We start from the raw sequence: 27109 nt of genomic DNA, 5'->3' as shown, positions 1-27109 counted from the left end.
TAAGATCAGATTTAACAGTGTGTCTACAGGAGCAACACAACGTCCTAAAAGCTGCACAAACTCACCTTCTGCCTCCTGGCTTACATCCCAGCCTGCTGTCGCAAAACAACCGACTTGAAAATCATCAAAACACGTCAAGGACTCTGACTCTACACACCATTCTATCGCATGGTGAAGAGGCCCTTTCAGACTCGGGTGATTATAAGCCCTCATTTTCTATTCTGGCTCATCAAGCAGCTGTCTAAACAGAGCTGAGTTTGCTCAGGTATCCGTCCCTGCCTGTGTACTCTGGCTGGGGGGAAAATGCTGTGTGTTAGAGTTATCACTGTTTTTTTCATCATCGAACATTGGATGGTATTCGCCTAGATCCTGACCCACTTTGGTGTCTTTGTGTTTCCGAAAAAAAAAAATAGATCAAGTGATACCGAGGAAGATAAACGCCGTAAATGCTGTTTATGTGGAATGTGTGTCTGGTGCAAATGAATTCAACAAATGACAGAATCAGGAGAGGGTGATTTGATGAAATGAGTGTGCTAAACAATCGAGCAGATTCGAGAAAATCCCTCTCCACCCGAAGAGACGATTTTCTGCATCTCTGCTGACTCGTTAGCCCTGCAAGCTGAACATGTTGCAAGAAAGTTGGATGGCTTATGGAAATGTATAATTTTACGGTTCAAATGTCAAAAAAAGACATTTTCAGAAATAATGCATTTTAATTGTTTGTTAGAGGTTACATCATGCACTTCCTTTTCTTGCATCATTGAACATTTCTGTATGTCACCTAAATCCTGCACCCTTTACATGCCGTGTGGTGTCCAATAATGAGATTGAGTGAATGTTTTAAAGCTGTCTAAGTAGAGTCAGTGTCATAGAGCTATGAATTATACAAACACTAAAATCAGGGGAGGATGTTTTGATAGAATTAGTATGCTATTGAGCATATTAAAGAAATCCACCTGCAACCAACGAAATGATTTTCTGCATGGTAGAAGGAAGCTCGAGCTTCAGTCGCTCCACATATGGAGGTTGATGCTCTAAGAGAAGGACCTAAGATGTTCACAATGCAATTCAGTGGACTCTGAATCAAGATAAAGATAGAAAATAATTCCTTATATGAGGAAAATCAGTTTGAGATCTCGAGATAACAACATATTAAGTCAGGACCTGAGGGGGAATAAAGGAAAGTGGACTCTTCTCTCAGATTGGATCCAACAAAAAATGCTTTGCCGTATCACTTAAGGCAAATTAATTTTGTTTTTTTTTGGTTTGGTGCAAAAGAATGCTACTCACAGCGAGACATCACTCATTGGTTGATGAAAGTGGGAGGTAAGCAGGGAGTTAACCGGGACTGTAACATGTGATTTTCTGCACTTCTTCCTATACTACTAGTCAGTCCCTCGAGTGATACTCTGAGATGGTTCATTAGGCCATTAGTTCATCGTTTTGTGAAAGAAATGACATAATACATTTTGTGTTAGAGCTAACAAGTGGTGTGTGTAAATAAGTGAATAAAACTCATGGCAGGATCGTTGGAGTTTGTTTTGATGAAATTATTCTGCCATCAACCTGAGTAGATTCAAAATAACCCCCCCCCCCCGATCCAAAACTTTTATTTTTCTGCATCATTTTCAGGTCTACAGGATGTTCAAGCTGTTGTGAAACTCTAAATCTTTTATGAAGCTAGAAATGTAATGCTTTCTAAATTAAATGTTAAAAACCCTGAAATAACACATTCTATCTGTTTGAAAGAGTTAACACTTTCCACTTGAACATTTCTGCAGCTCAGCAGGATCCTGACACATTGTGGCTTCTTTTTCTTTCCAATAACAGTATCAAGCGATATTATTAATGACAAATGCTTTAAAGCCGTCTGTGTTGAGTGTGTGTCTGGGAGCAAATGCATTATACAAACACCAGAATCAGGGAAGGATGTTTAGATGGAACAAGTTTGCTTCACAATTGAGCAACTGAAGAAATGATTCTCTGACTCGTTAGCCCAAGAAGCTGAACATGTTGCAATGCTCTGAGAAAGTTTAAGAGGCATATGAAGCACAAAAAAACATTTTCATACACCAGAAATTCTCTGGGTTTATCAGAGTCAAATTAACAATATGCATTGCATTTGAACAATGAACATCGAACCAGTGAATTAACCATTAAAAATGCAGAATCAGGTAGGGATGTTTTGATGAGATTAAAACTGCCGTACAACTGAGTAGATTCAAAAACATCTCCCTCCAACACAAAAAATAACTTTCTTCATCATATAGGCCCTGCAAGCTGGGCAGGTTAAACACATTGTTAGACTCTGAAATGGTTTATGAGGTTAATAATTTATTGTTTGTGAATAAATGTGCAAATGAATTCAGAAATAACACATTTTACGGGTTTGCAGGAGGTGACACTTTGCTCTCCACCTAAAAAGGTTTTGTGTGTTTTGCCTTTAATCTGCTCTACAAGTTGTTCAGGTTCAACATGTTGTGAGACACAGACACATTTATTTTCTGTGAATCACACGTGGACAACTAAAATGGAAATTACACATTGTGGGGCGCCTGATATCCGAGCAGTTATGTCGCTCTCCCTATATACGGAGGCTGCAGTCCCCATCGCGGTGAATAAATTACACCTTCTACCTCGATTCTGATCCATTTTTGTGTCATTGTGTTTCCTACTGTTAAACAATGATAGACAAAGATAAATGCTTTAAAGCTGTCTATGTAGAGTGAGTGTCATGGAGCAAACTACTCATGATAACGCTAGAATCAGGAAACAAAGATCAAACCAGTATGCCTTCTCATCCTAAAAAAATAAGACTTTTTCCTGAATCTCTTCAGACCCGTCAGCCATCAAGCTGAACATGTTGTGATACAAGAAGTTTTTAAATAGATGTTTTTGCAAATTCTAACTCTGTGCTGAAGGAACGACCATGCACTGTTTTTGCAATACTAAACATTGAATTGTGCAGAATCGAGGGGGTTGAGTTGCACATGCTGTGAAACTATGGGATGGTTTAATAGGCTGGAAACGTGTTGATGTTGTTGTTGTTGCCATGTCTTTGTAGAATAAATGGCATGGAGCAAATGAATTACACAAACACCAGAATAAGCGGAGGATGTTTTGATCAAATGAGTTAGCCCCACAATCGAGCAGATTCAAGAAATCCCTCTGCGGTGAAATGGATGATGTTTCTTTTGCATCAAATCTGCTCAGCAAGCTGTTCAGGTTGGACACGTTGCGAGACACTGAAATGGATAATGAGGCTATAAGTTCACCGTTTTGTGAAAAAAAACCAACACAGTCATAAAAAAGACGTTCATGTCTTTGAATTTTAACAGTGAGATGTTAGCACGTCTTCCATCAATCTCGTCTGTAAATGATTGCTTGTTATGTGTAGAGCTGCAGACAGAATCCTTAATAATGACTCCAGCACTCAGAGGATGACACGGGGGTGGGAGGTGTGTCTGTCAGCTGGAGAATTTTCCGGACGCAGTGGCAGGTTGGGCTCGTAAAGCAGCTGTGACAGTTGGCCACAACGCCAGCATTGGGCTTTGACTTGCTTAATGAACTAACATGTTCGAGTTGGCAGCACTAAGTGAACCATTTATTAGTGAGCTGGGAACGGACACGGGGAGCAAACGGGTTGGTAATGACCGTCAAGCCAGATGACAACATGGCTTCAATAAGGTGCAGGCGTGTAATATTAAAGCTTTAGGCCATAAATACCATGGTGGTTTCTGTGATGGATAATAATACCAGTAACAAAAAGCTAAAAACACATTCATAACATGATGTATTTATTTATGATGTTTTATTTTTCTGCTGCAAGGATAGGATGGATTATAACTTTTATTATTCGTCTTTGGTTGAAATGATTTTTTTTCGGATACATTTTCAAAAGACAAAGAAGAAACAGAACAACACCGATGTTTTAAAACAAGTGAAAAGTTTATTTGTTGAGTAAGAAGGTGTCTTGTCATCTTCATAACTCTTACCAACCTGCAACACAAAAAAAACACACAAGAGAAAAACAAACAGTGTATACAAAACAACATAAATTAGCAAAGTAAATGTAGATTTCTAAACAAATATCTGGACACTCAGGGGTATAGGGTATGATACTTAAAGGTCACATTTTATGCAAAATGCACTTTAACATGGTTTGCATGTGTCCCTAGCTTGTCTACAAACCCCCTAATTATGAGAAAAGTCCATCCTCTCCATCTTATGCCTGCTCCACTTTTCAGTAAATGTAGGCTGTTTGGAGATTTTCCCTTCATGACATCACAAAGGACAGTAACCCCTCCCCCAGGTGGGTGACACTCCCACAGTGAGGTGTTTGTTCTGCCCTTACAGTTCACCTTTCCACCATAAACAATAAGGCATGGTGCAAGAAAGCCTGAGCCACATCCCCTTCCAGAGAGGGGGCGTGGTCAAACACAGCTCATTAGCATTTAAAGCTACAGACACAGAAACAGCCTGTTCTGAGCAGGGCTGAAATAGAGGGGTTTATAGACATGATCAAATACAGGATCAGAGTGGATTTAGAACAAGGAACTTCACAGACATGTTTTGGGAGCTCTGAGTCTTATTTAAACTGGTTGAAAATGAGGATAATATGTGACCTTTAATGAGGATTAGATGACAGGACTGTCACAGATGTCACATCTTTACCCTTATTAAAATAGTTTGAGGAGTATCTCAGCTAAGCTGAGCATACAAACTGGAAACAAAGAGAGACAGCTAGCTTAACACTCTACAAAGGACTGAAACAGCCTCCTCCCGAGTTGTAAAATACCGCAGCTCTGTCAGCAGCACAACGCTACAAAACATGAAGCTGTGGGTAACAGCTATCATCATTTCTGCATGCTGTCCTCTATCTTATTGTTTAGTACAATACAAAGGCAGAAGTCTGCTCTGAGGGTTATAGTTGGTGTGTGTTTGTCTCTCCTGAGGAGAAGGCTGTGAGAGGAGCCCGTTTCTGTCATTTCATCAGTTTCTCTTTTGATCAATTTTTCGAATTTTGTCTTCAGAGGACATTTGAAAATGAGCTGAATAAACTCTTATTTCAACTGAGAAATCTTGAACCTGGTTGTCCATCCTTTTCACTCACACTGCCCGCCATCCACAAGTACAACAACCACATTTTAAAATCTCTCTCAAAAGTCATAGCAGTAGAAGGGTCTTGGGTCGAACTGAATGCTGCACATCTTTATATTAACTTGACCGAAGAGCCCGGCAAATGCATCCAGAAGCCAGACTGACCTGGGAGAGGCCCAGAGTATCTTATCCTGAACCACAGGACAACAGAACAAGCTGCTGTGTTTGACGATTTGGAAATAGGGAACGCATTGCCTCTAAAGCTAAACACTTCAAGTGTGTGTAAAGTTAAATCAGAAATGGGTCTCTAAACACGCTACAGGGTACATATGTTGGAAAAAAGTTGCTGTAAACATGGGAACAGAATGGGAGATTTGCCCGAATTACATAGTTAAACTATTAGGTCATTTTTAAAGGGGCCAAATGGGGAGCTCAATGACATGCTGGAGTTTCTTTACATAACCTCCCCCCCCCCCCCCCAGAACTAAAACGATGTAAAAGCACCGAGCACTTTAGCATCTTTGGTTCGCCCGCTTAATCTAGAGTTACAAGTTTCAACATCACAGTGTGCAGTTTTTCCAGCAGCTATGCCCACATTCTGCAAGTTCATCTCCCCCTGTTTACCAGAATTTCAGGAATTCAAATGGCAGTGTTTGACAGTTGAAAGAGGCGTGCTGGCTTGTGAGGGGGCGTGGTTTCAGGGAATTAGAAAGACACGCCCACAGCCTCCAAGAGCAGAGGTTACTGCAACATTTATCCTGATTTTTAAACTTAATTTGTAATTTCTATAATTACTAAAATTTGTCCTGGTGGTTAACAACATTCTTCTGTTGCATCTCAAACTTCAAATATGTTTTTTTTATTGCTTTGCCTGGACTTTAGCTGATAATATCTTGTATGTGTATCCCCAACAAAAAGAAGTGTTGAAACAACTCTTTGTACTTTTCTTTCTGATCATGTCTGTTGATCTTTAGCAAAGCTGTAGCTTCATATTTAAAGGACAGATAGGACAGTGGTTTCAATCTCTTTATCCAACTCTTTAAAAAAGTAAAAATATGTCCCAAATGTGTCCACTATTTCCTTTCAGTTCATGTAATAATCTTTAGCACTATTCTTGTGACAAACATGTCGGCATCTGTCTGAACTGATTCTGAGGATGTTTGACAAATGACATTGTGTCCTTGGTGTGCAGTAGTTTGTATATGCAGCGGGGCTTTGAGCCTCGAGTCTGACATTTTGGCTGGATGTGCATCAAATGCAGTTCTGTAATTCCCCTCGATCCACTGGCTGTCTCTTTATGAATCCCCGAGTTATAATCTGTCAACACGCGTCTGACATCCAGGGTGACGCTGTGTATGGAGAGGCGGCTTTTAGCCAGAGACAATCAGCTCGTCCTTGAGATGGAGATGGAAGCAGATAGACCTCTTCGCATTCACCTCAACCTTTTCAAATGAGCTTTTATTGTCTTGTTAAGAACAAATAGGTGCAATCATTGGAGAGAACGAGAACCTATGCATGAGAGTTGGCACAAAAGAGTGAGCAGCCATCATTTATTTGCTCACACAGCCGCTGACTGAATTAGCGGTGAACAGCGTGTCGCATATATGAGGACGTCTCTCCCTCAGCCAGTCTGCACCCATAAGCAGATGGCATCACTACGTGCCTGCAATGTCTTGTTGGTATCAACTCCAGTGGTGCAACCTCCATTTTCAATCTTACAAATTTAAACATCCTTTTATTGACTTTCCTTGTCTTATTACTAAGTCAAAACGAGATATTTTAGTACACAATTGAGGAAAGGGGAAGTTCAATGTTTGGGACAACATTTATTATACCACTATAACATCTGTAAAAAAAAAGCTAAAGCCATGCGAGTTGTTTCCCTCTGTTACCAGTTTTTGTGCCAAGATAAACTTACCTGCGGTTGGCGATATCAGTTTTGTACATAATGGTCAAGTGTCAACCTCCAGCGTTGAAAAAGACTAAGCAATATGCACACATTTGTACAATTAGGGGCTAGGCTGGGTTGACTGACAGCTCGGCGCTTGTAGCTGTTTGCCAAGAGGCTTAACGCCGGCCTTAACTCTACCTCTTTGCCTGTTTCTATACTGAGCAATGTTAGGAAGATTGGGCCTTTCAAAAGTGCCAGCTGCAATCGGTTGACTTCAAAACTCCTCTTCAGATACCAATGGGTGACGTAACTGAGTTTACGTCCATGTTTCACACAGTCGAATAACTTTTACCAAAATTACCAATCATGACGCTGACGTTCTGGCTTGCTTTTGTGGGTCGTTTAGACGCATCAGTATTCATTTCAGTCTGTTTCATAACCAGATAAAAGCTACTCACAGGAGCTTTAAGGGCTTTATGGGTGGTGTAATTATTTAAATCTCATTCTTGGCAAAAACAGCAAATTAATATTTAACCTAAAATCCTGAACCTTAAAAGCTATATTTTGTAACAGTCATTCAGCCAAAGCTACCTTCACTACAGTCGTTACTATGAATGCATTCGGAATGAATTTGAGCTCTGCTGAAAACATCTTTCTCAGACTCCAGCGAGGTCAAGGCTCCGATATTGTTAGATGGCTTTCAAAAAGTCCAACCCTCACCTGACTGTCAAATCCAATTATTTGAAGGCCTTCATGAATACAACCATTAACACTTATTACATTTTTAAAAAAGCCATTAAGAGAGTCTTTAATATTGCAGTGTTATCAGTGTCAACCTGAGAAAAAAGCTTTGTTTAAAGTGAGAGTGTGTAAAGATGTTCAAAGGGTCTAAAAGCAGAAAAACAATTTCTTTCTTTCTTTCTTTTGTCTTGTTTCTCTTTGGTCCCACTGGTCTAGACTATAAAACCAGCAGAGCTCTGAAAGGAAAGGTAAACCCCCGCAAGACTCAGTCTGAAAATACCAGAATTATATTTAAATACAGAGCAAATCAGCTGCAGAAACCTAGACGGAGATAAACTACATTTATGTTGGTTGAAAAAGCGAGACACACAAATCACCTCATTGCCAGTGAGTCAGTCTTTGCCGCCATGTCTCATCTTGTTTCCTCTCCAAGTCCGAATGTGTCTCTGTGTGCGATAAATAAAAGTTGTTGTCAGAAGTTATTCATCTGTATGTGCCACAGGAACAGATGCATATGCAGAGAGTATTCTCTAAATGGAGTAATGTGCATTCTATTAAGAGAGTTTGGGCTGCATAAACAACATTGCCAAAGGTGCTAAACTTGGCAAACCAACAAAACAAACAGCCACCTGTTTCTTTTTTTTTCTGATAGCGCCTGAGGCTGCATCCCAAGACCGCTTAATGGACAAAAATCACTGAGGATCCATGTGTGGACTAATGGCAGAGAGATGTGACGACAGCTGCGGAGTCTTTAAGCACCTTAGACTCGAGTCCTTTGTGCAAAAACAAGAAAAATTGCACAAAGAGTGATTAGTCCGTTCTTTGAAATCCTTTTTTTTGCAATCTGAACGTGAGAGTTTGATCAGCGGCATTCACTTTAAGAAATGCATCAACATCCGTGGCAGGCTCTGGGATTTCGGCTCTTGGCTGCTTTCGGAGCTGGCGGCGGGAACTGTTATGAAAATGGATCTGAGAGCTCTTCTGGCAAAAGCTGCATGAGCACCACTGGCACACAGGGTTTCCAGCAACACTGATCACGTCCAACTCGTAGGTGCAAATATACACGGAGAGCTAAGAAAGCGCAAACTTGGAACAGAAAAGAGATCAGAACTATATTTACAAGAACTTAAAATTATTCAATTAAATTTGTTTAATCATCATCTTTTTTCTTGGCTGTTTCAGAAGATCTCCACTAATTACCACACCAGACGTGGATTTTATCAACAATTATCCATGGAAAAAAAAACACACAAATCCCTCCAATCCGCTGTGTCCCTGGAACGTTTTCTCTGTTTTTTTTGCCCCCATATTTTTCCAACAAATCATCATTTGCTCATCGCTGTTAGCTAACTGTTGATTTACCATAATGTAGGCTCAGAAAAATGGCTTGAAAAATAAACTGTCTGACAAATGTGATCTATTCATGAGGTACAAGGTGAAGCCGTCTTGTTAATTTTCCATTAAGATGACACAACCATTTTGTCATATAACCTCCAAAATGAATCTTTTCTAACTCGGCACTACAGACAAATACAGACAGCTTTATGGATGCTTTATGGTGAACAACTTGAAATACGTACCGGGCTACTTTTCTGACTGATGAAGGACCCGAACGTGTCTGATAGCTGAGCACAATCTTCATCTCTCTGGGAGCAGATTCCTGCGCCTGCTGCTCTGGAAAGAAGTAGAAAATGCTATTTTGCAGAAAAGGCAAAGGGTGCATGAACATGAGTCATGTTGCAGCACTGCAGAGTTAGACTTCTTCACAATCAGACGGTCTAGTCATTCTAAAATATAAGAAACACACAATACTGCAGAGTGCAGAGTAAGACAATACTGGAATGAACTGTCAGGGGTTCAAACTAACCAAAACACGACTGCAGCACAGTATGAATCACTGCTCAGTATCGTTGTTTTTCTTCAGTCGTTTGTGGGTGTAATTGGAGGAGTCCTGTCACTCCTAAAAGCTCCTAAAAAATTATTTTTTAATATAAATTATTGCATGGCTGTGTTAATTACTTGATTCTGATTGGCTTATTCTGCACAGCAAAGGTCTGCTATTCCTCCATTAGTGCACCGTTGTCAAGAATAACAAACCTCTGCAATGAAAAGCATGCGGTTGCTATAGGGATATAACAGACTCTGGAGAGCTACATGTAATCATATCGATCTGCGGAAAGAAGCCCGCTTAATTTGATGTTGGTCTTTTCACTGAGTGTAACAGAGGAAGAAGGCGAAAACAGCAGAAACATAAGGAGATTAAAGATTTGAAAACTGCTCTCAATGACAGAGAAAATGACTAAATGGAAGATGGCACATGTAGTGAACAAATAATGGTGAATGAAATAGAAAGTGCCAGCGGACTCTAAATAGCAAGAGAGAAAGAATCTCATTCAGATGCTGAGCTGATTCACCGTGTGTCACTTCACCCTCAGTGGAAATGTTCACTTTAATTTGAGTAATAACAGCTAGCTTAGCTCGTTTAAAGAGGGCTAATGAGTTAACCGTTGCTATGGACGCAGCTCTTACTGAAGATCCAAACCCATTAAACGGTTTAAGCTTGCCACACACTAGACGTTTTCTTTTATATCTTAACCAATTTAAGAGACCACAGACATAAGGACAGTTTAAACCAAAGGCAACATCCAGTTAGTAATGCTTCCTCTGCTCGCTCTCATTGGCTGCTGAGGCTATTCTGTCGGAGGAAAGTCCAACCAGGAATCGTGTCCAGATCGGAGAGGCTCCGATTTGATGGGGAGCAGTAAAATAAAAGTGACACCACACACTTTTGTGGGGGACAAAAAAATCAGATCCAACAAGCCTCGAATCGGGCCAACAGGCTGATCGCTGGGAGGCGAAAATCGAGCCTAAAATGGTCGAGTGTGTGGCCAGCTTTAGTGTTGTTTAGATATTTAGTGTTAAATTGCTGATTTCTTCTCTTCTCTGTCTTTCCCTATAACAACCTTCTCAAGTATAATCCCTTACACAATTAACAGTTCTAACCTGTGGTGTGCAGGGCTAATGATCTTGACTTAATGTGGGGACAAGCTGCTTAAACGTGGATGCTCATTTATGCTGGATAAATTGCAGTTGCTCTAAGTTCAGCTTTTTCATCTCAAGTAAAATTCCAGCAGTTTTTCCTCTAAACCAATTTGAATAAAGCATGATCATTAGGCGGGTTAGGGTTTTTTTTCTTTCTGAAATAAAGGTGCATGTATGTTCATCGTCAGACTCTTTTTTTTCATCTTCTGGTTGCACACACACACACACACACACACACACACACACACACACACACACACTCAGCTGTTCAGAAAGACGTTACTGCTGCACCTTGCCTGGCTGTGTCGTGATGTGAGATACATTTGAATTTGTCCGTTTTTTTTTTCACACCCTCTAATTGCATCCCCACTTTGGATTGAATTGCCAGGTATCCCAGCATGCTTGCCGTACACAGTGAACGAGAGCTAATTTTTAACGCCAGTGAGTCTGCACGCGGCGGACCTGCACAGTTTGTCCTCCATATGGCTGGTGGGGAGTAAATAACAGTTTTTCAGGAATATGCGGTCCGATGTTCAGGCACCATTATAAAAAAGGATACATTTAAAGGCAGGTGGGGAATACTTGAATGCCAGCTGAAGTGCAGATTTGTTTCATGAAGTTTTAATGAAAGCTCTTTCATCATTAAATTTGCAGATTGTCCGTCAGTTCTTTTGTTTCACAAGCTCAGAATAACTACAAAGCGCACAAATTCCTCGTCTTACACTTGTGACTGCTGTTTGTGCCCGACTATTCACAGACTCTTTGTCCTTGATGAAATATGTCTTGTCACTGAATAGAAGCATCGACTAAAGAAAAGCCTGCTGTGACAAGAACAATGAAGATCTCTTTGGTAAGTAAGGATTCATGCATGTCACTAATATCGTTTTGATGAAGACGGAGGTTATTGAAGATGAATTGCTTGAATATTTGCTGTAGCTCTTTAAGCTCTTTTTTTTTTTTTTTCTCCTCCTGTCTCGATCAATCATAATAATGTGCTCTGCAGTCACGGACAGCCCATTAAGATCGCAGATAACTTAATGTTCTTTTTTGTGTGAAATCAACAAAATGTGCCAAACTGCATTTAAAAAGGCATTTTCTGCATCTAGAAAATGAAAGAGCGTGACTTATTGCAGCCTTCCAGGAGGGAAATACATCTTCAGCACAAACACAAACAACTATTGATGCAACACTTCTGGGTCTGCTTTGTTCATAAATCTTTTTTAAATTTTTTTTATGCATTACCAGAACAAGTGTGCAATTAAGGTGTTATGCCTTTGAATATATTTTCAAAACAGAATTGCACCTTTTGGAAAAATGTCAAGAAGAAAGGGCATGAATAATGAACGGGTCAGCAGGTATTTGTCCACGGGGATTATGTGAAGCTGCATTTGCACGGAACAGGAGGGAGTGAAAAATACACACAAATGGGATTTATTACAGAAACAGCAGGAAGGAGAGATGCAAATAAATGGTGCAGAAGAAACACAATGAACATATCTGTAGGAGGAAAATAAGGTTGGTGCTGTATTAATGATTTTGTATTAAATGACCTCAGTTCTGTTTTCTGTATAATTCATTTTAAAATCTAAATTTCCCTAACGATAATGCACTTCTCTTCAAGCTTCCTCATACAGTCACTTTTCTGCTGTTCTACAAATCAGATGATTAATTACTTCAGATTTTCCATTATTTTAATTGCTCGTGTGTGCTTTATTATGTTTTTAACGAGATGTCAGAGTCACTCTAACTGCGCACTGTAACTCTTGGAGTTACCATAAATGAGCTTTAATGGTGGATTCACGAGAATGTGCAGCGGGACAGAAATTATTATTCAATCCTTTAACGCTGCAAACACATTGAATTAGAAGAAAATATGAATCCATAAACAGAAATGGACAAGTTCAGTTGTTAACTGTGATTAAGAATTAAGATGAACACTCATTAACAGACTGGAGATGTCAGTCTGTTTTCAACTGTGAGCTTTGAAGTAGAGTTCAGCATTGAAATTCTAATTTTAAAGGAAAAAGAAATAAATCGAAGAGGCTAAAAGAGCCGTACTGACGGGGACAGGGAGGGTTTTGAGAATGGGTTCATATGGAGGCACTCATCAAAATAAATGTAATACAGAGAGTAGATTACAGTCAGTTTAAGGAGGCTTGCTGGAGTTTTTCCACAGAAGCTAAATTATCAGGGGTGGGCATCTCTCCTTTACAAGACGATTGGATAGGATTGGATACTCGAGGGCTACCATAAAATGGACGGATGATTGGTGGAAATATAGAACGATTCTGTGTAGTTCAATTCTGTGCGGTAATACAAGCGGCTGCTTGTTAATAATTTAGTTGCACAATTGTATAATAACAATAAAGGCATTCTATTGTATTATATTCTAATGGGATCATCTTCGCACAGGTCTCGCTTTGCCGTCTCAACATGTAAGAATTACCTTTCCATCGTTGTATTTAATCGCTTTTCTGGTAAGCATGAAGACGGGCAGATTTTGGGAAAGTTTATCTTCCTCAAATTAAGTCCACACGTTCATTTTTGAAGTACAAAAGATAAAATTCAGTGGATACTTTCCTTTAGATCCAAAGAAAATACTGGAGCACACAAATCACTTAAGGCAAATTGAATGAAGGTGCAAAAAGGTTGCTTTTATCTCTCCCCCCCCCCCCCACCCGTTATACTTAAATGTTTGTAACTATTTTTTCTTAATGTTTGTCTTTACATTATTATTATTCCTGTGTGTCTGTGTGTGCTGACACTGACAAGAGCTGCTCAACTGTTTTTCCTTTTTCTTTTCATAGCAATCATAATAAAGATCTATGCTATTTAGAGAAGGCGGAGCTTACAGCCTCTTACTGCAGCCAATCAGGCGGGGCAGCTCTAAATCTTTTGACTTTTAGGGGGGGGGGGGGCTTGTGTTTCCACTACAGATCTGTCTCTGGTGTCTACAGATAAATCCACTCACCTGTGACGTTCTTCTCCACTTTGTTAAAAACACATTATAGCGTGTTTCTTTATCTATAAGAGAGAAAACAAAACAGTGTAAATATAAACGTCAAACACACATCCTCCATCACACACAAGACTCGACCGACACACTGCATGCACAACAAACAGCACAGAACAAACGTGAACTTCCATCACTGTGAAAAAAGTAAACCAATCCAAGTTTTATCATCAGAAAATGTCATGAGGGGTTTTGAGCAAATTTTTGGGGCGTTAAATTAATATTATGTTTAGTTTGCGGGACATTATTTTTAGTTCCGTTTATTGAAACGTATTATCTCTTGTGTTAGCTGAATTCCTCATTGAATGTTTATTTAGAGAGATGAGGGGATTTTTTTAATTTATTGGGGGGTTAAAAAGGGCAGGTTTACTTTTTTTTAAGTGGAGGTTAGCATTGGATGATTAAATTAGAATTATTGTTATTAGGGTTACCTGCTTTAGTGTTTAGTCTTCCTTTCAGTCCAATGATCTACGCTCTTAATGCGAGCCGGGCTTCAGGGCCGACTAATCACAAAAGAGAATTCAAAGCGCTTAAACTTCAGCTGGACTTCAGCGTCGGCGTTTTTAATGCATGGAGAGTTTACGGTGCAAATCCAGCGCTCTCAGGTTAAATGACAGAAACTCAGAAAGAGGTTAGCAGAGACATCGAAGAGTCGCAGATCAAAAAAGATTTTCCACTCAGCAAAAAAAAAAAAACACACTATCAGAGCCTGAATATATCAAATATCTACTTTTCTGCATGGGCCCATTACGCTCCTCATGAGTCAGCTTCAAACGCTCAGCTTATTTTGAATGCATTTTAATGACAATATATCAGGGCTTCTTACCTCTTTTAACTCCATATCATTCTCAGAGTCAATCAGAGTCTGTTTAATGATGTACAACTTCACAGAATGGATTAAGAAAAGAGATGTATTAGTTCTAAATAGGAGAGTGATCAAAGATTGAGAACGACGACTATGCAGGGATTATTTGGAGACAGGTTGGTGGACTTTTTTTTTTTTAAATTTAGAAAACGAGTTAGCCGCTTCCTGCAAAACAGTTGTTACACAGCCTCGGTGTCAGTCTTATTAACAAATCTGCATTTTATAGCTCCATAGCCACCTATTTAGAGAGTCTTCCACACCGTCTTCAGGTTTATGTCGTTTTTATTAAATGCTTTATGTACAAATACAGATTACACACAAAAACAATGCACGGTTATAAAGTACACACTGAATATTGATGATTGCTTTTTTTTTAACCCAAACAAAAAACAAATCTCACATCTCATTTCAAATCACAATACAGGCTGATTTCCGTCCAGGAACTCTTTTGAAACGTTATCATGGAGAGTTTCATGTAGCAATCAGGTATGGGAATTTGAGGATTGATTTATATTTCTGAACATGAAACACTTTTCATTCTGTTTTTCTTTTCAGTGCGGGAAAAGGTTTAGTTTCCATCTGTTGCCTTTAATGAAGTTTATCAGGTCGTTTTGCGTAAAGAGCAACGCGCCGGTCGCCCTGTTGATGATTGGTTTTTAATTTAAAAGTTAAAGTCACAGAAAGAGTGAAGCTTCTGCAGACAGATACTCATTTGCACAGAAACATCTGGAGACAAAGAAGCCACAAAGCCTACCTTGATTTATTTTTACAAAGGCAGAGAGTGAGCACATTTGAAGAAGCTGGTCTGTAATCAGAAGGTTTTTAGTTTTGAGGTTTTTTTAGTACAGAAAAGATTCATTTAAACCATGTGAAGCACACTTCACAGTCACTTTTCTCTGCAGCTCTCTTTTTTTGAAAGAACCATCCTGCATGTGACACAATTTTCAGTGACCCACAATGAGCTAAGAAGCTTTCGTGCTGTTTTCTGTTTTTCTGTTATACAACGAAAGGAAACTCCCGATGAAAACATTGTGTATTCAAGGAATTGCAGTGGAACTAAAAAGAGAGATTAGGCTTTTCGCTTCTTTGAAATGTCTTGTCACGGCAGAAGACACGTTGGATGTCTTGACACGCTAACAAAGACTACTGTGTCAGAATTTGATATTTCTTCCCCTCTCATGCAATTTATTACCATCTTACACATAAGCACACTTGAACAATTCTAGAATATTTCCTGGCACACTGGCCCTGAAATCTTCCTGAGTGGTTGTTCACACATGCCCCTAGCAGCAGGAGGCTTTCCCTGTCAAACTCAGGAGGCAAGCGAGGCATAAAAAGAACAACGCTGAAGCTGTGAGCGAAGCAACGGAGTCTGCTACACGATGCTATGATGAGAATGTTTGCCTTTTTAGCAGTGCAACCTGTAGTTCAACACAATCACAATATATATATAACAAAAGAGCGGAGAGGAACAAACTGGCGAAAAAGGAAACAAAATGAAGCTGTTTCATTACATGGAGATTGCACCGGTAACGTGCAAACAAACTATGGTCACATGATATAAACATCATCCCACTCCCTCCTGATTGCTTCCCGGAAAACACTTCCTGCTGCGTTCTCACATCAGCTCAGCACGACTACATGTGGAAACTTTGCTAAGGGGAGTGGCAGGTCTTTCACTCTGGGTAAAGGCGGAGTGAAAAAATGCAGCTGTTTGTGTTCACACATGCAGCATACCCGGACAACTTGAGGACATTTTCAGGACTTTTGTGCAAGCATGAAAGCACCTTGATTCATATTCTGACACTCTGGGTCATTGACTCAAATGCTGTACTGTGAATATGTGACTTGGGAAGAAGAATGGGGCTGCTGTGTCAATTTCCTACATTTGTTATTAGTTACGTTAAATAATATACTCAATTTAACTCTCAGCTATTTTTTTTTGTACTAACCAAATATTAGTGTGTCTCAAACTAGCACACTCTCACAAAGTTATCTACAAGCTGGTTGTCTCCTATTTTCATGTTTCATGTTTGTATCATTTAGAATAATCGTTGCAGCATAACACAGTTTGTGTTTAAGTTCCGACCTCATCACTCCTCACAGTGTGTGTGTGTGTGTGTGTGTGTGTGTGTGTGTGTGTGTGTGTGGGGGGGGGGGGGGGGGGGGGGGGGGGGTACTGGTGCAGATCAGAGTTGGCAATGACAGAGCAGAAGTGAGAGACCAGAAATCTTGCAGCTTAAATAGACGGCTAATTGGAAGGAGGTGTTGTCAGGTGATTGTGGAAAAATGACGCATGTCAGGTGTGAAATCAGTGCAGCTTGAGTTGACTGCCTGAACCAGCTCGCAGGCGTCGCCTCATTTTTTGGGGGGGGTCTGTAACATCTGATGCATTCTGTTGTTAAGGTAAGACCAGGATGTTTTTAACTACTGTGTAGCATCACAGCACAGGGGTTCAGTAAAAGTTTATAATCACTACATTAAAGGCAACATATGGAAACTAGTGTGTCCTAAAGTCTGCTGTTTAATGTCAAAAATCTGAAATAACTACATTTATTTGAGGGGAAAGAGGAGGAATGAAAAACATTTTAACAGCCAATTTGAGAAAACAACCTTACTGCACGTGTGGGTATCATTTCATGTGTCCGTTCATGTGTATTTTCCAATTTTGACTTTAATCCTATATGCGTAAAAAAAAGTCTGAATATTCCAGTGACATTAACGTTTGTGGATTTCTGTGCTTTATGGGGTTATTCTTTATTTCTATGTCTGAAGCAGACGAACAGAAAAAAAGCAAACGTTACAACATTTTATGAGGAATTTAAAAAATATAGAAAGAGTTTGTAATCGGAGGTCACATTTCTGGAGGGAGCACCTTCAGTATCTACCATAGGGATGTTTCCTGTAGCCCCCTCTTGTCAGCCGTAATACCGGGGCTTTGAGACTGGGACGGGAAGTGGCCCACTCCTCCTCTGCAAAGAAAAAAAAAATAAAACCATTCACTGTGCAGAGAAAGTTCATGTCACAAAGTCAAACTGTGAGCTCAGGTATACGGTACACTATCCTCTCACAATCCATTTAAGCAAAGACAAGAAAACTCAAGCGAGAAAATTCTATCCGAGGTTCTTCGGGGGGGGCATCTCTCCACAGAAAATTAATTTTATAAGCTCTTTGCCCTCTGTTGGACCAACACTGAGATCTGGCTGTCAGCAGCTCTTTCCACATGGAGCCAAATTACATAAAGACGGCCACCTCTGCTGCATGGCACATTGCACCGCTTCCAAATAAGAAAGTGTTTATGGAGCAGAAAATCAAATCATTGGCCCCTTGGTTTTGGTTTGGTCCGACCTCAACACCCCAATGCACAATTCATTGTGCTGAAAATGAATGAGCCTGCGAACCCGGAGTGGCAACCAGCTTATCGCCTCCGTCATGGGAAAACCTTGTTTCCAATTTTTTTTTGCATTTTTAACATTTTTGTTGTTTAAATTGGAGCTTTACATGTTTAACTTTATGGTTTGAATTAAAACCTTAAAAATATCTCTGGAGGATTTAAACAAGTACAAATACACGTTTTGCTGTTTTTAGGATTCATTTTTGTTTTTACTGACTGCGGTGTTGTGTGCACAGCAGAGGTTGCTCAGCCGAAAGTAACAGCTTTTCTGGAATAAGCCAATAAGGCCTGTATCCAAAAAGCAAAACACTCCACCTTTACAGCGGGCAACCAGTTTGCCCCCTGAGCTTCCACTGGCACATTTACTGTTCTAGTCAAATGCAGCCCCGTAGCCAGAAAGGTAGGAGGGCTGATGCATGCAGGAGCGGCTCCCAGGGTGAGGATGATTAGAAGTGGGCTGGAATCACAAGGCCTTTTTTTCCCTTTTGTTTCTCTGCAGTGAAACATCTTTAACATTTCTGTGAAGCTGCAGCCAAGAATTTATTTTTTTTCACCTGGTTTAAATTTAAATAAGTTTCAAGGGTGTTTCTTTCAAAAGTTTGTTTTTTAATCCTGTGTCCACACATTTTACCAATTATCTTTAACAATACAGACAGATAACTGTTGTTTTGTGAAATAATAACAGCTTAAAGTTAAGTTATGGAAGCACTGAAAAAACATTTCCGGGCTGTTTTTGAGCAATTACTTTGTTGCATGTATTGCAGGAATGTTCACAATACTCGTGCAAAAATAGACTAATTCATGCTGCACGTTCCTTTGTATGGAGTTCAGCTGCAACAAACAGCTATCTTCAATTCCTTTAATAACCTTTAACGCTTTTCTTACAGTAAGCCTACATAATGACTGTTTGTTCTGCAAACTAGAAGATCCTACTTTGCAACAAAAATGCATTACCTTAAGCCCACAGTCATTACAGTACGTTGATTTATTGTGTTAGTCCGACTAAAACTTCCCATCCATCCATTATCTTTCCTGTTTTTTCCCTTTTGGGATCCCAGGGGATGGAGCCGAGCCCAGCTGTCATTGGGTGAGAAGCGGGGTAGCCACCGGACTGGTCGCCAGTCAATCACAGGGCTGATATATAGAGACAACCAGCCACCCTCACATTCACACCTATGGGCAATTTAGAGTCACCAATTAACCTGACAGGTATGCCTATGGACTGTGGGATCAACTGTGGGAGGAAGCCGGAGTACCCAGAGGGAACCCACACATGCAAAGGGAGAACATGCAAACTCAGGATTTGAACCAGGAACCTCCTCGCTGTAAGGCAACAGCCCCCTGACTAAAACTTTTAAAATACATGTTAACCTGTTAGCTAAAGCTGTACCAAGTTGAATTTCCTGAAGTCGACTATATAAAGTAGATAATGTGGTTGGGGATCAATTTACTCTTGCATGGATACACCTCAAACTGGCCTAGGCGTCCTGTGCATGCTCCACAGTTCCACAGGCTTTGACTCTGAAGTCCAACAGTATAATGAATATAAAAGAAAGCCATAAAGAAAACAAGATTAAGGTATCAGCTTGAAGAGTGTCAGAGTGAGAACCACACACTTTTTGATTTAGGATTTTGGATGAGGAGAGACTGTTTAAGTTGTGTCAGCTAAAAGACTTAAACGTATTGAAGTACATGAAAGGAAGGAAAAGGCCGTATGGTTACTGTCGATTATTTAGTATGGGACGTAATAGGTTAGCTGGAAGAAGGTTCGATAACCAGCTGAAAGGAGCATAAGGCCACCTACCGCAGCAGAGCTGGACATACTCCAGTCAATAAATCGATTTCCCCCCCGGTGCTTGTATACCGGGACAAGGACAGTATTCTAATTAGACAGGCTAATCGAGCTGTAACCATAGCAGGACTTAACGGTGCATGCAAATGTACAGAGTGAGATCTTTCAACAGCTTTTTTTTTTTTTACGACCCACAGCATCAAATTAACACTCAGGTACAAGCCAAAAAGAAACTGCAAATTCTCACAAGTGCGGAGCCAGAATGAGAGAATTATTATGTCAATCGATTTTACCAAATTATCAACTCATAGTTTATGCTCCCAAAGTGTGAATATGACAACTCTTCTTTTGCAACATCAAACACTTTACTTCACGAGCCAGTGGAAAGAACACCAGGAATGACACATCAGAAAAGGTGTGACTAATAATTGGATCACTGGTGTTCAGCTCGCGAAAAACAAGCTTTTTAAAAATAAAACCATGCTTACCGTAGTTGTTGTACGATTCATCACTGGTTCCATGTCCGTATTCATAATATTCTGAAATGCTAAATCAGATAGAGAGAAAACACTGGTCAATGTCAACAACAGCACGCTGTATTTTATTTTATTTTTTATAATGGGGAGATATTACAAAGCCTTTCCCCAAGGTTAAAATATCAGGAGTACACTTCAGGCTGGCACATCAATCAGCAAACGCCCAGAAAAAGCACTTTGTTGTCTATCTCTGTCAGCTCAGTGTCCGTTAGTTCAAACTGAAGACAGATCTTTAAAAACATGCCGGAGAAACGTGTTTTTTTCACTTTTGAAAAGGCTCTGTAATTTCCTTCATCGGCTCGGCACTTATATAACTGAAGCAGCTTTATATACTACGTTTGTTGGGGACTATTTTCAGCTGTGGATTAATACTCAGTAGATGCTTTTGCTAGTATTTTTTCAGCAGCAGGATGGTGCATGTGGGATACGTGCAGTGCCTTTGTTGCTCATTGATGTGTTTTTAAATTAGCATGTCTTTGGAAGACAATGGAAGAGAGGAATAAGATGCATCAGAGTTTAGATACACAGGCAGCACAAGTTATCAAGAGCAATGCATTATCTTCATGGGATTAAAGTTTTTCATGGTTTAAAAGATAATTATGAACTCTGTTATTTTAAAATGTTCAGCAGTAAGACAGCTGGTTACACTCAACCTTTCCCATTCTGTAGTAGAGAACTGTAGCCAGATGGTGATTGAAAACAATAGTGAATGGCTGTTTTTGTTCATGCAAAATTTGCATGGGTGTGAGCATCACCTTTTCGACTGGTTGCTGTAGTTGTCCTCATAGGCTTCATAACTCTCTTCGTCATATTCCCCGCCATATCCGTCGTCATAGCCCTGCAAGAAAACACACAGTAAGCATGAACTTCATCTCTATGCAAGTGGTACTGGTTAGAGATAAATTGAAAAGGCAAATCGATACTTAGTTCCACAGGCAAAGCCCCATTACTTTGGGTTCATAATAGGAGAGGAAACAAGAAAAAAAAAATCATGTCCAACAGGGGTTATTGATCCATCCTGGCAGGGGAGCGTGTCTCAATAGTGGAGCCTAATGGACACCTCCTGAGTCTAACTGCAATATAGATCCAAGCTATTGAGAAGTATCTATTCAAGAAACAAGCACAACAAGCCAGCGAGTATCTGCAGCCATGTTCAATAACAATAAAGATGGCTAAACAGAAATCTGCGCACAGTAAAGATTTATTTAATGTATTTTTAGCTGTAAAGATGTTCTGCAGAATGTCTCTCCTCTGCTGCCTGTAAGCTTCTTTACAAAAACAAATCCCCCGGGGTCTATGGGTGCATGAACGGAGGCTGTAGTCCTCCAAGCAGGTTCGAATCTGAATCTGACCTGTGGCTCCTTTCCTGCATGTCATTCCCCCACTCTCTCTCTCTCCCTAATTTCTGACTCTATCCACTGTTCTATCTCTCTATAAAGGCATAATAAGCCCAAAACAAACCTAAAAATAATCAGTGCAGTTGAAGAACATCTATAAATAATAGTTTTATTCTTATATTAAAACTATTTATATTTAGCATCAACACTTAACACTGTCCTCTTCTATCTCAAAGTAAATCTAATTCCTTGAAACACTTCTGCTGTGTTTAAAAAAAGGCTTTATTTTAGTGACTAAAATAATATATATGTATTTATACCCCTGTAAACACCAGACAATCAGAGGCTATTTATACCTCTGACAGCTCTGATTGCCCCCCCCCCCCCCCCCCCCCCATCTTTTTAATCAAGTTTACGACTGTTTAAATCTACACATGACTCCAAGTAACCTTGGTTCGGAACATTTCAGGCAAACATTTTAACTTAATTTGGCTTTAGTACAAGAGTTTTTACTGCAGTCTTCACCACACGCCTCACTCCTTTAAATTTGTTTTGTCTCCTGCATAAACCATCGAATCATCTGCATAACACACGATCATTAGATACGTCCAGGAGACACCAAGAATGTTGCTGCAACTTTTCTTCTTTTTTTAATTACTGGCAGACTCAAGGATGTATTTCCACTTGGAGCAGACATTCACTTTTGATCATCTGACTTTCTCCAGTTTTAGTTGATTAAATGCTAAAAAAAAAAAAAAAGACAGTCCAGCTGCAAAGAATCAGGTCAGGGAGGAGAGGGGTTCATCAAAATGCTTATACACTCATTAGAGTGGCTCACACTGAGGACCGTGCACTTGCAGCAATTAAGTTTCATTACAGAAAGTGAGTGCTCCTTAACCTGAGTGCCCTCAGTTTTGCCTCACAGGCAACTTTCCGGATGCCGTATCTTCTAAAGGGAAGTTTTGGGGACTTTCCCCGAAACTACCAGGTAATGCCGTTGTTTGCATCAGTTTGTTTAATTTAAAATTAATTTAGAGACACACAGAAATATATATATTTTTTTACAATCCTCATTAGTGAGACAACTTCTACAGTGATCCATCTTTTTACTAGTTTTAACATGTTTTCAACCCTTTAAAGAAGACTTCGTTTTAACATTTTACCGCCTTGGCTGATTAGAATCGATGCATCACTATCCTGGTTGCTGATCATTGCTGCAGCTGTGGCAATCTGTCAATCAAAGGTCTCCTGCTGGCCATTTGAAAGAATGCAGGTCACACTGGTCACACTGACTACACCTCAGATATCGAATGACCACTACGTATAGAAAGTCTCTGTGTCCTTCCCACTCCTGAGACCAAACCCTTACAACTGATCTGTCTGACGAAAACACCCAACGTAATTAAGTCTCAAAAGGTTGATTCATAACAGCAGTGATAATCAATCATGGTGGATTAAAAGCTCCATGACCAGCTTAACATGAATAACACCTTAAGAGGAGAAAGGCCAAAGAAAAACTTAGCAACTGTCTGCTCTTGTACTTGTTAGATCTGTCTCATTAAAGATATTTAGTGCTCTTCTTTGTTTATTCTTTATCAACATATAATGCCTTCTAATCCTTTCCAAGCTTCCTGTGTCAAATAAAGCTCGACATAGAAGTGATCAGTTCCTTTCAGAGATCTAATACATTTTAAATCATCAGAATAAAATGTGGTGAGAGCTTAAAAGAAGCCAGTTGATGCTAGACGTGTTCTCAACATCCCATTATCCTCAATGTCTGCCTGTAACAAAAGAGTAATATCATCTTCCTTTAGGTGTAGCTGCTTTCGGTAATGCTGTGTGACACATCAGTGTGAAGGACATCAAGTGCAGCAACACAAAATAAATTACATTTTCACGACTTGTACACTCTCCCTCTCTCTCTCTCGGTCCTGTCGGGGAGTGCTGATTCAAACAGTTCTGGTTCCTGTGTGGCTTTATTTGTGTGAACATGACTTTGACTAAATTAAAGTTAGGGATTATGTCAGGGATTAAGTTGTTCAGGGGATCCAATACTTCTCCTTTTTCTTGCATGAGTATTCCTCCACAAAGGCAGAGCCAGAGAGCCGCGTATCTCCGTAATTGACTGTTTTGTTAGCAATCCCACGTGACAAATCGCTCCACACTGGACTGTGAATGTGAGGCAATCAGTGGATTTATTTCAGTCAAATGTAATATAACACTAAACCTTCAGATATAATAAAAAAATTACAGGAATGAGCTCTCATCCTCTACCGTAGCTGATATGTATTAAAATGGGTGTTTTTACCACTGAGTCGTAATATAATAATGTGTTCTGCCTTTAGATAAAGAAGAATGTCAGCGTTGTTCTCAGTGCGTTAGATATGCTAAATAAAGAACTGAAGAAATGATAGAGACGCTGAATACATCTGAACGAATCCTAGCCCAGAATACTGTGTGTAGCTGTTTGTTTACTGGAGGAGGTGTGTGTGTGTGTGTGTGTGTGTGTGTGTGTGTGTGTGTGTGTGTGCCCGGCTCACCATGAGGAAAGTATTGATAAAGTTATCTCGGTGTTACGCTGCTGTTTACACTTTCCAACACAGCAGTTATCCGGTTTAGAGTTTCCTCATCTGAAATATGTCGCCTTTAAAAATACATTTGCTAAAGAAATACGACTCCAAACTTCTTCTTGACTAAAACTTTGGGTTCGTTTTTTTATTTTTTTTAAGTTTTACTTTAAAACACTAAAGCTGTGCATGCTGAAGCGTTGGACACGCACCTTTAAAGAGTTTAAACTTTTACATCACAAGGGGAAATGTTTGTCTATTTTATCCAGTAGAAAACAAAAACACCAGGAAAAAATAGGATGGGTTGAGAGTGGTGATTACTAAAGCCTCCGCATGAGGTACCTCCGTCTGTAGGGAGAGCTGGGAACCGGAAGGTCGCCGGTCAGCAAGTCCCAGTGCAGACAAAGTCTGGAAATTGGTCTGGTAGCTGCAGATGTGCTAGTTCACTTCCTGAGCACTGCCGAGGTGCCCTTGAGCAACCCCAAACATCTCTCCATTAGGGCATGTCTGCAAAATCCTGTTTGTACATTTGTGTGATTTTCAGCCAATGTGTGTGTGTAGCATGACTCAACAACAGTGTATATTGCTTTCAAGTTTACCATTGTCCAGTGATTCCCAAAGTGGGGCGTGTGCCCTCTAGGGGGGCTTGGATTTATGACAATGGGGGGGGGGGGGGACTGCAAAGCTTAATAAAAACAATGACCATGAGCATGGCAAATTTTGTGTGAGGACTACCGGGTTAACTTGAGGCTGACAATGAATCCACACCAGACGTCATAACTACTCAAAGAAAGACAAGAGAGTCATGTGTCGCCCTCGGCTTCAGCTGCACATCGGTGGGTAATGAAAAGACCCTACAATGTGTGCTGTTACAGTCTATGGTTGTGCCTCAGAGTATTTGCTTCAGACAGCCTGAAGCTGAACAAGTTAGGATGCCAATTGAAGACATTGCATCCTTCTCACAAAAAAGAAGCCTGTTGATTTCTTCATTGAAATTATTGCAGGACTGGAGGACTTAATCTTTTATTTTGATCAAATTTTAATTTCAAGAAGCTTTTTATCTTCATAGGTAAAAAAAAAAAAAAAAAAGGTAAATTGAAAGCTATGACTATGTTATTAATTTGGAAGTTTCCTGTTGTAATATCACTTTTAAAGTCTTCCTCTGTCAAAGCCGCTTGTTAGTTTGTTAACTTTAGTTGTCACACCAAAGTTGCTATTCTGTACTTTTTGTAGACAATGTTAGCAAAGAGTGTGAGCGTCAGCGTAATTGATATATGGATATATATGTTTCTGTGTTCATGTGTATGGTGAGGGGTAGGGGGCTTGAAAATACGCTCAAGGGGGGGCCCTGCAGAAAAAGTTTGGGAACCTCTGCCAGTCTATATAACATGGTCTCAGTGACTTCACCCATCGGTGTTCTGAAGACCAATATGTGGATCCCCATATTTGAAATGCTGTCCTACTCTAACTTTGAGCCAGTCCAAAAACAGGCAAAAGGTAGAAGCTTTCTTCTGCTGTTAGGCTGCATCTAGCCCAAAGCATCACTTTTGTAGGATATTGCTAAAAAGAAAAATCTGCTACACCATTAGGCAAAGAACTTTTAATCATATTCTTTGATTTAGCACCTACTCGGAAGTGTTACAAAATGTTATCTAGTTCAAAATGTCTATGTGTTTATCAGAAAATGAGATGCAGCTGGAGCTCGGGAAACATCTAGAAGCTGAACCTTGAGTTAAGGTAATTAACTTCATGTTTGATTTTTGTTTCATTCTATAACAAGCACAATACAGATGCATGGATGTGAGTCTTTTACTTCAGTGTCAGCTCACAGAAATCCCAAACAATATGACTTTTCCTTCAGGTGACCTCTCCAAAGCTTTGACCTACAACTTTTTTTCTGCATTGATATTCAACAAGAACAACAGTGTAAACATCCAGCCTCTAATTAACGAGGCTGGATCCGTTTAGTTTGACACTCATCTGTAAAAACAATTAACACTGGTCCTCTCTAACAAGCCAGAGGAAATAAATCAAATGTTAACACAAGGGTGGAGAGTCCTCGCTCAGTCAGTGTAATTAGTACAGCGAGGAGCTAAAGGCCCTTAGCACTGTGCTTCATTATCAATTGACAACCTGTACGTCCCCCGACAGTGACTGATCTTCATAGGGAGCAGCCTCTGAATGCCTCTCCACGCCGCAGAATGGGGAGGAAAATTAGATTTGCAGCCTTTTGTCTCAGTGAATAGATGCTGCTCTTCACTTCTTTCACCTGTGCAAATTCAATCAGCATTCATCTTTTGTTGAAGGTTATAAACTCGAATTATGAATCTGCTTTTGAATATAGTTGCTTAAAATTCTGACATTAATTGGGTGCGCGCTAAGGTTGTATTTCGCCTCTTTTAACAACAAGATAAAAACCTGATCACTTTCAAGAACACTGACATTAAACAAGTTTTTCATGTTGTCGTTCATGTGATCTTGCAGAGTTTAGTATTCAATGTGACTGCGCAGGGTTTCCTTATACAGCTGGCTTGAGTCTCCGGTGATGACGACCGGGGCCATTATGCATTCCACCTGCATTTCTCCTTCTATTAAATAATCGAGTGCAAGTGTGTGTCATACATCTGTTTTAATAAACAGGAGAGTTCTGCATGGAGAATTTCCATAATTAATCTAACAAACGTGAACTCAGCAGTGTAGCTGAACCCCATTGTTGTAAAGCAATTACAGCAGATGTGCATAACGCTGGCCTGAGAGTCTGCTCTCCTTCAAGAGGTATACACAACCTCTCAAATCTCACGCATCTTTTATGTTCTTGAAAAAAGATGATA

The 27109-nt window shown here is 39.9% G+C and overlaps 1 protein-coding gene across 5 annotated transcripts in view; it reads right to left on the bottom strand.

Moving 5' to 3' along the window:
• Positions 1–3849: 3849 nt before the first annotated feature.
• khdrbs2 (KH domain containing, RNA binding, signal transduction associated 2) overlaps positions 3850–27109 on the bottom strand; it is a 97386-nt gene continuing 74126 nt past the window's right edge. Inside the window, exons 7-13 of one of the 5 annotated variants that reach the window (XR_009673247.1) lie at positions 21130–21212; positions 20327–20385; positions 17541–17624; positions 13746–13798; positions 9313–9406; positions 8110–8178; positions 3850–3999 (exon numbers count right to left, since the gene is read on the bottom strand). Coding sequence is in view for 2 of the 5 variants with exons in the window: in XM_061039620.1 (XP_060895603.1) it covers positions 8145–8178; positions 9313–9401; positions 13746–13798; positions 17541–17624; positions 20327–20385; positions 21130–21212 (402 nt within the window). In the remaining 3 variants the exon portion in view is untranslated. Of the gene's footprint in view, positions 4000–8109; positions 8179–9312; positions 9407–13745; positions 13799–17022; positions 17625–20326; positions 20386–21129; positions 21213–27109 lie in introns of those variants that run through there. The other 4 variants (XM_061039620.1, XR_009673248.1, XR_009673249.1 and 1 more) reach the window with 4 other exon arrangements.

Source organism: Labrus mixtus, chromosome 6 (assembly GCF_963584025.1).
Source record: "Labrus mixtus chromosome 6, fLabMix1.1, whole genome shotgun sequence".
Taxonomy (NCBI): domain Eukaryota; kingdom Metazoa; phylum Chordata; class Actinopteri; order Labriformes; family Labridae; genus Labrus; species Labrus mixtus.
Note: the sequence above shows the minus strand (reverse complement) of the source record. Positions and strands in the feature narration are given on the sequence as shown.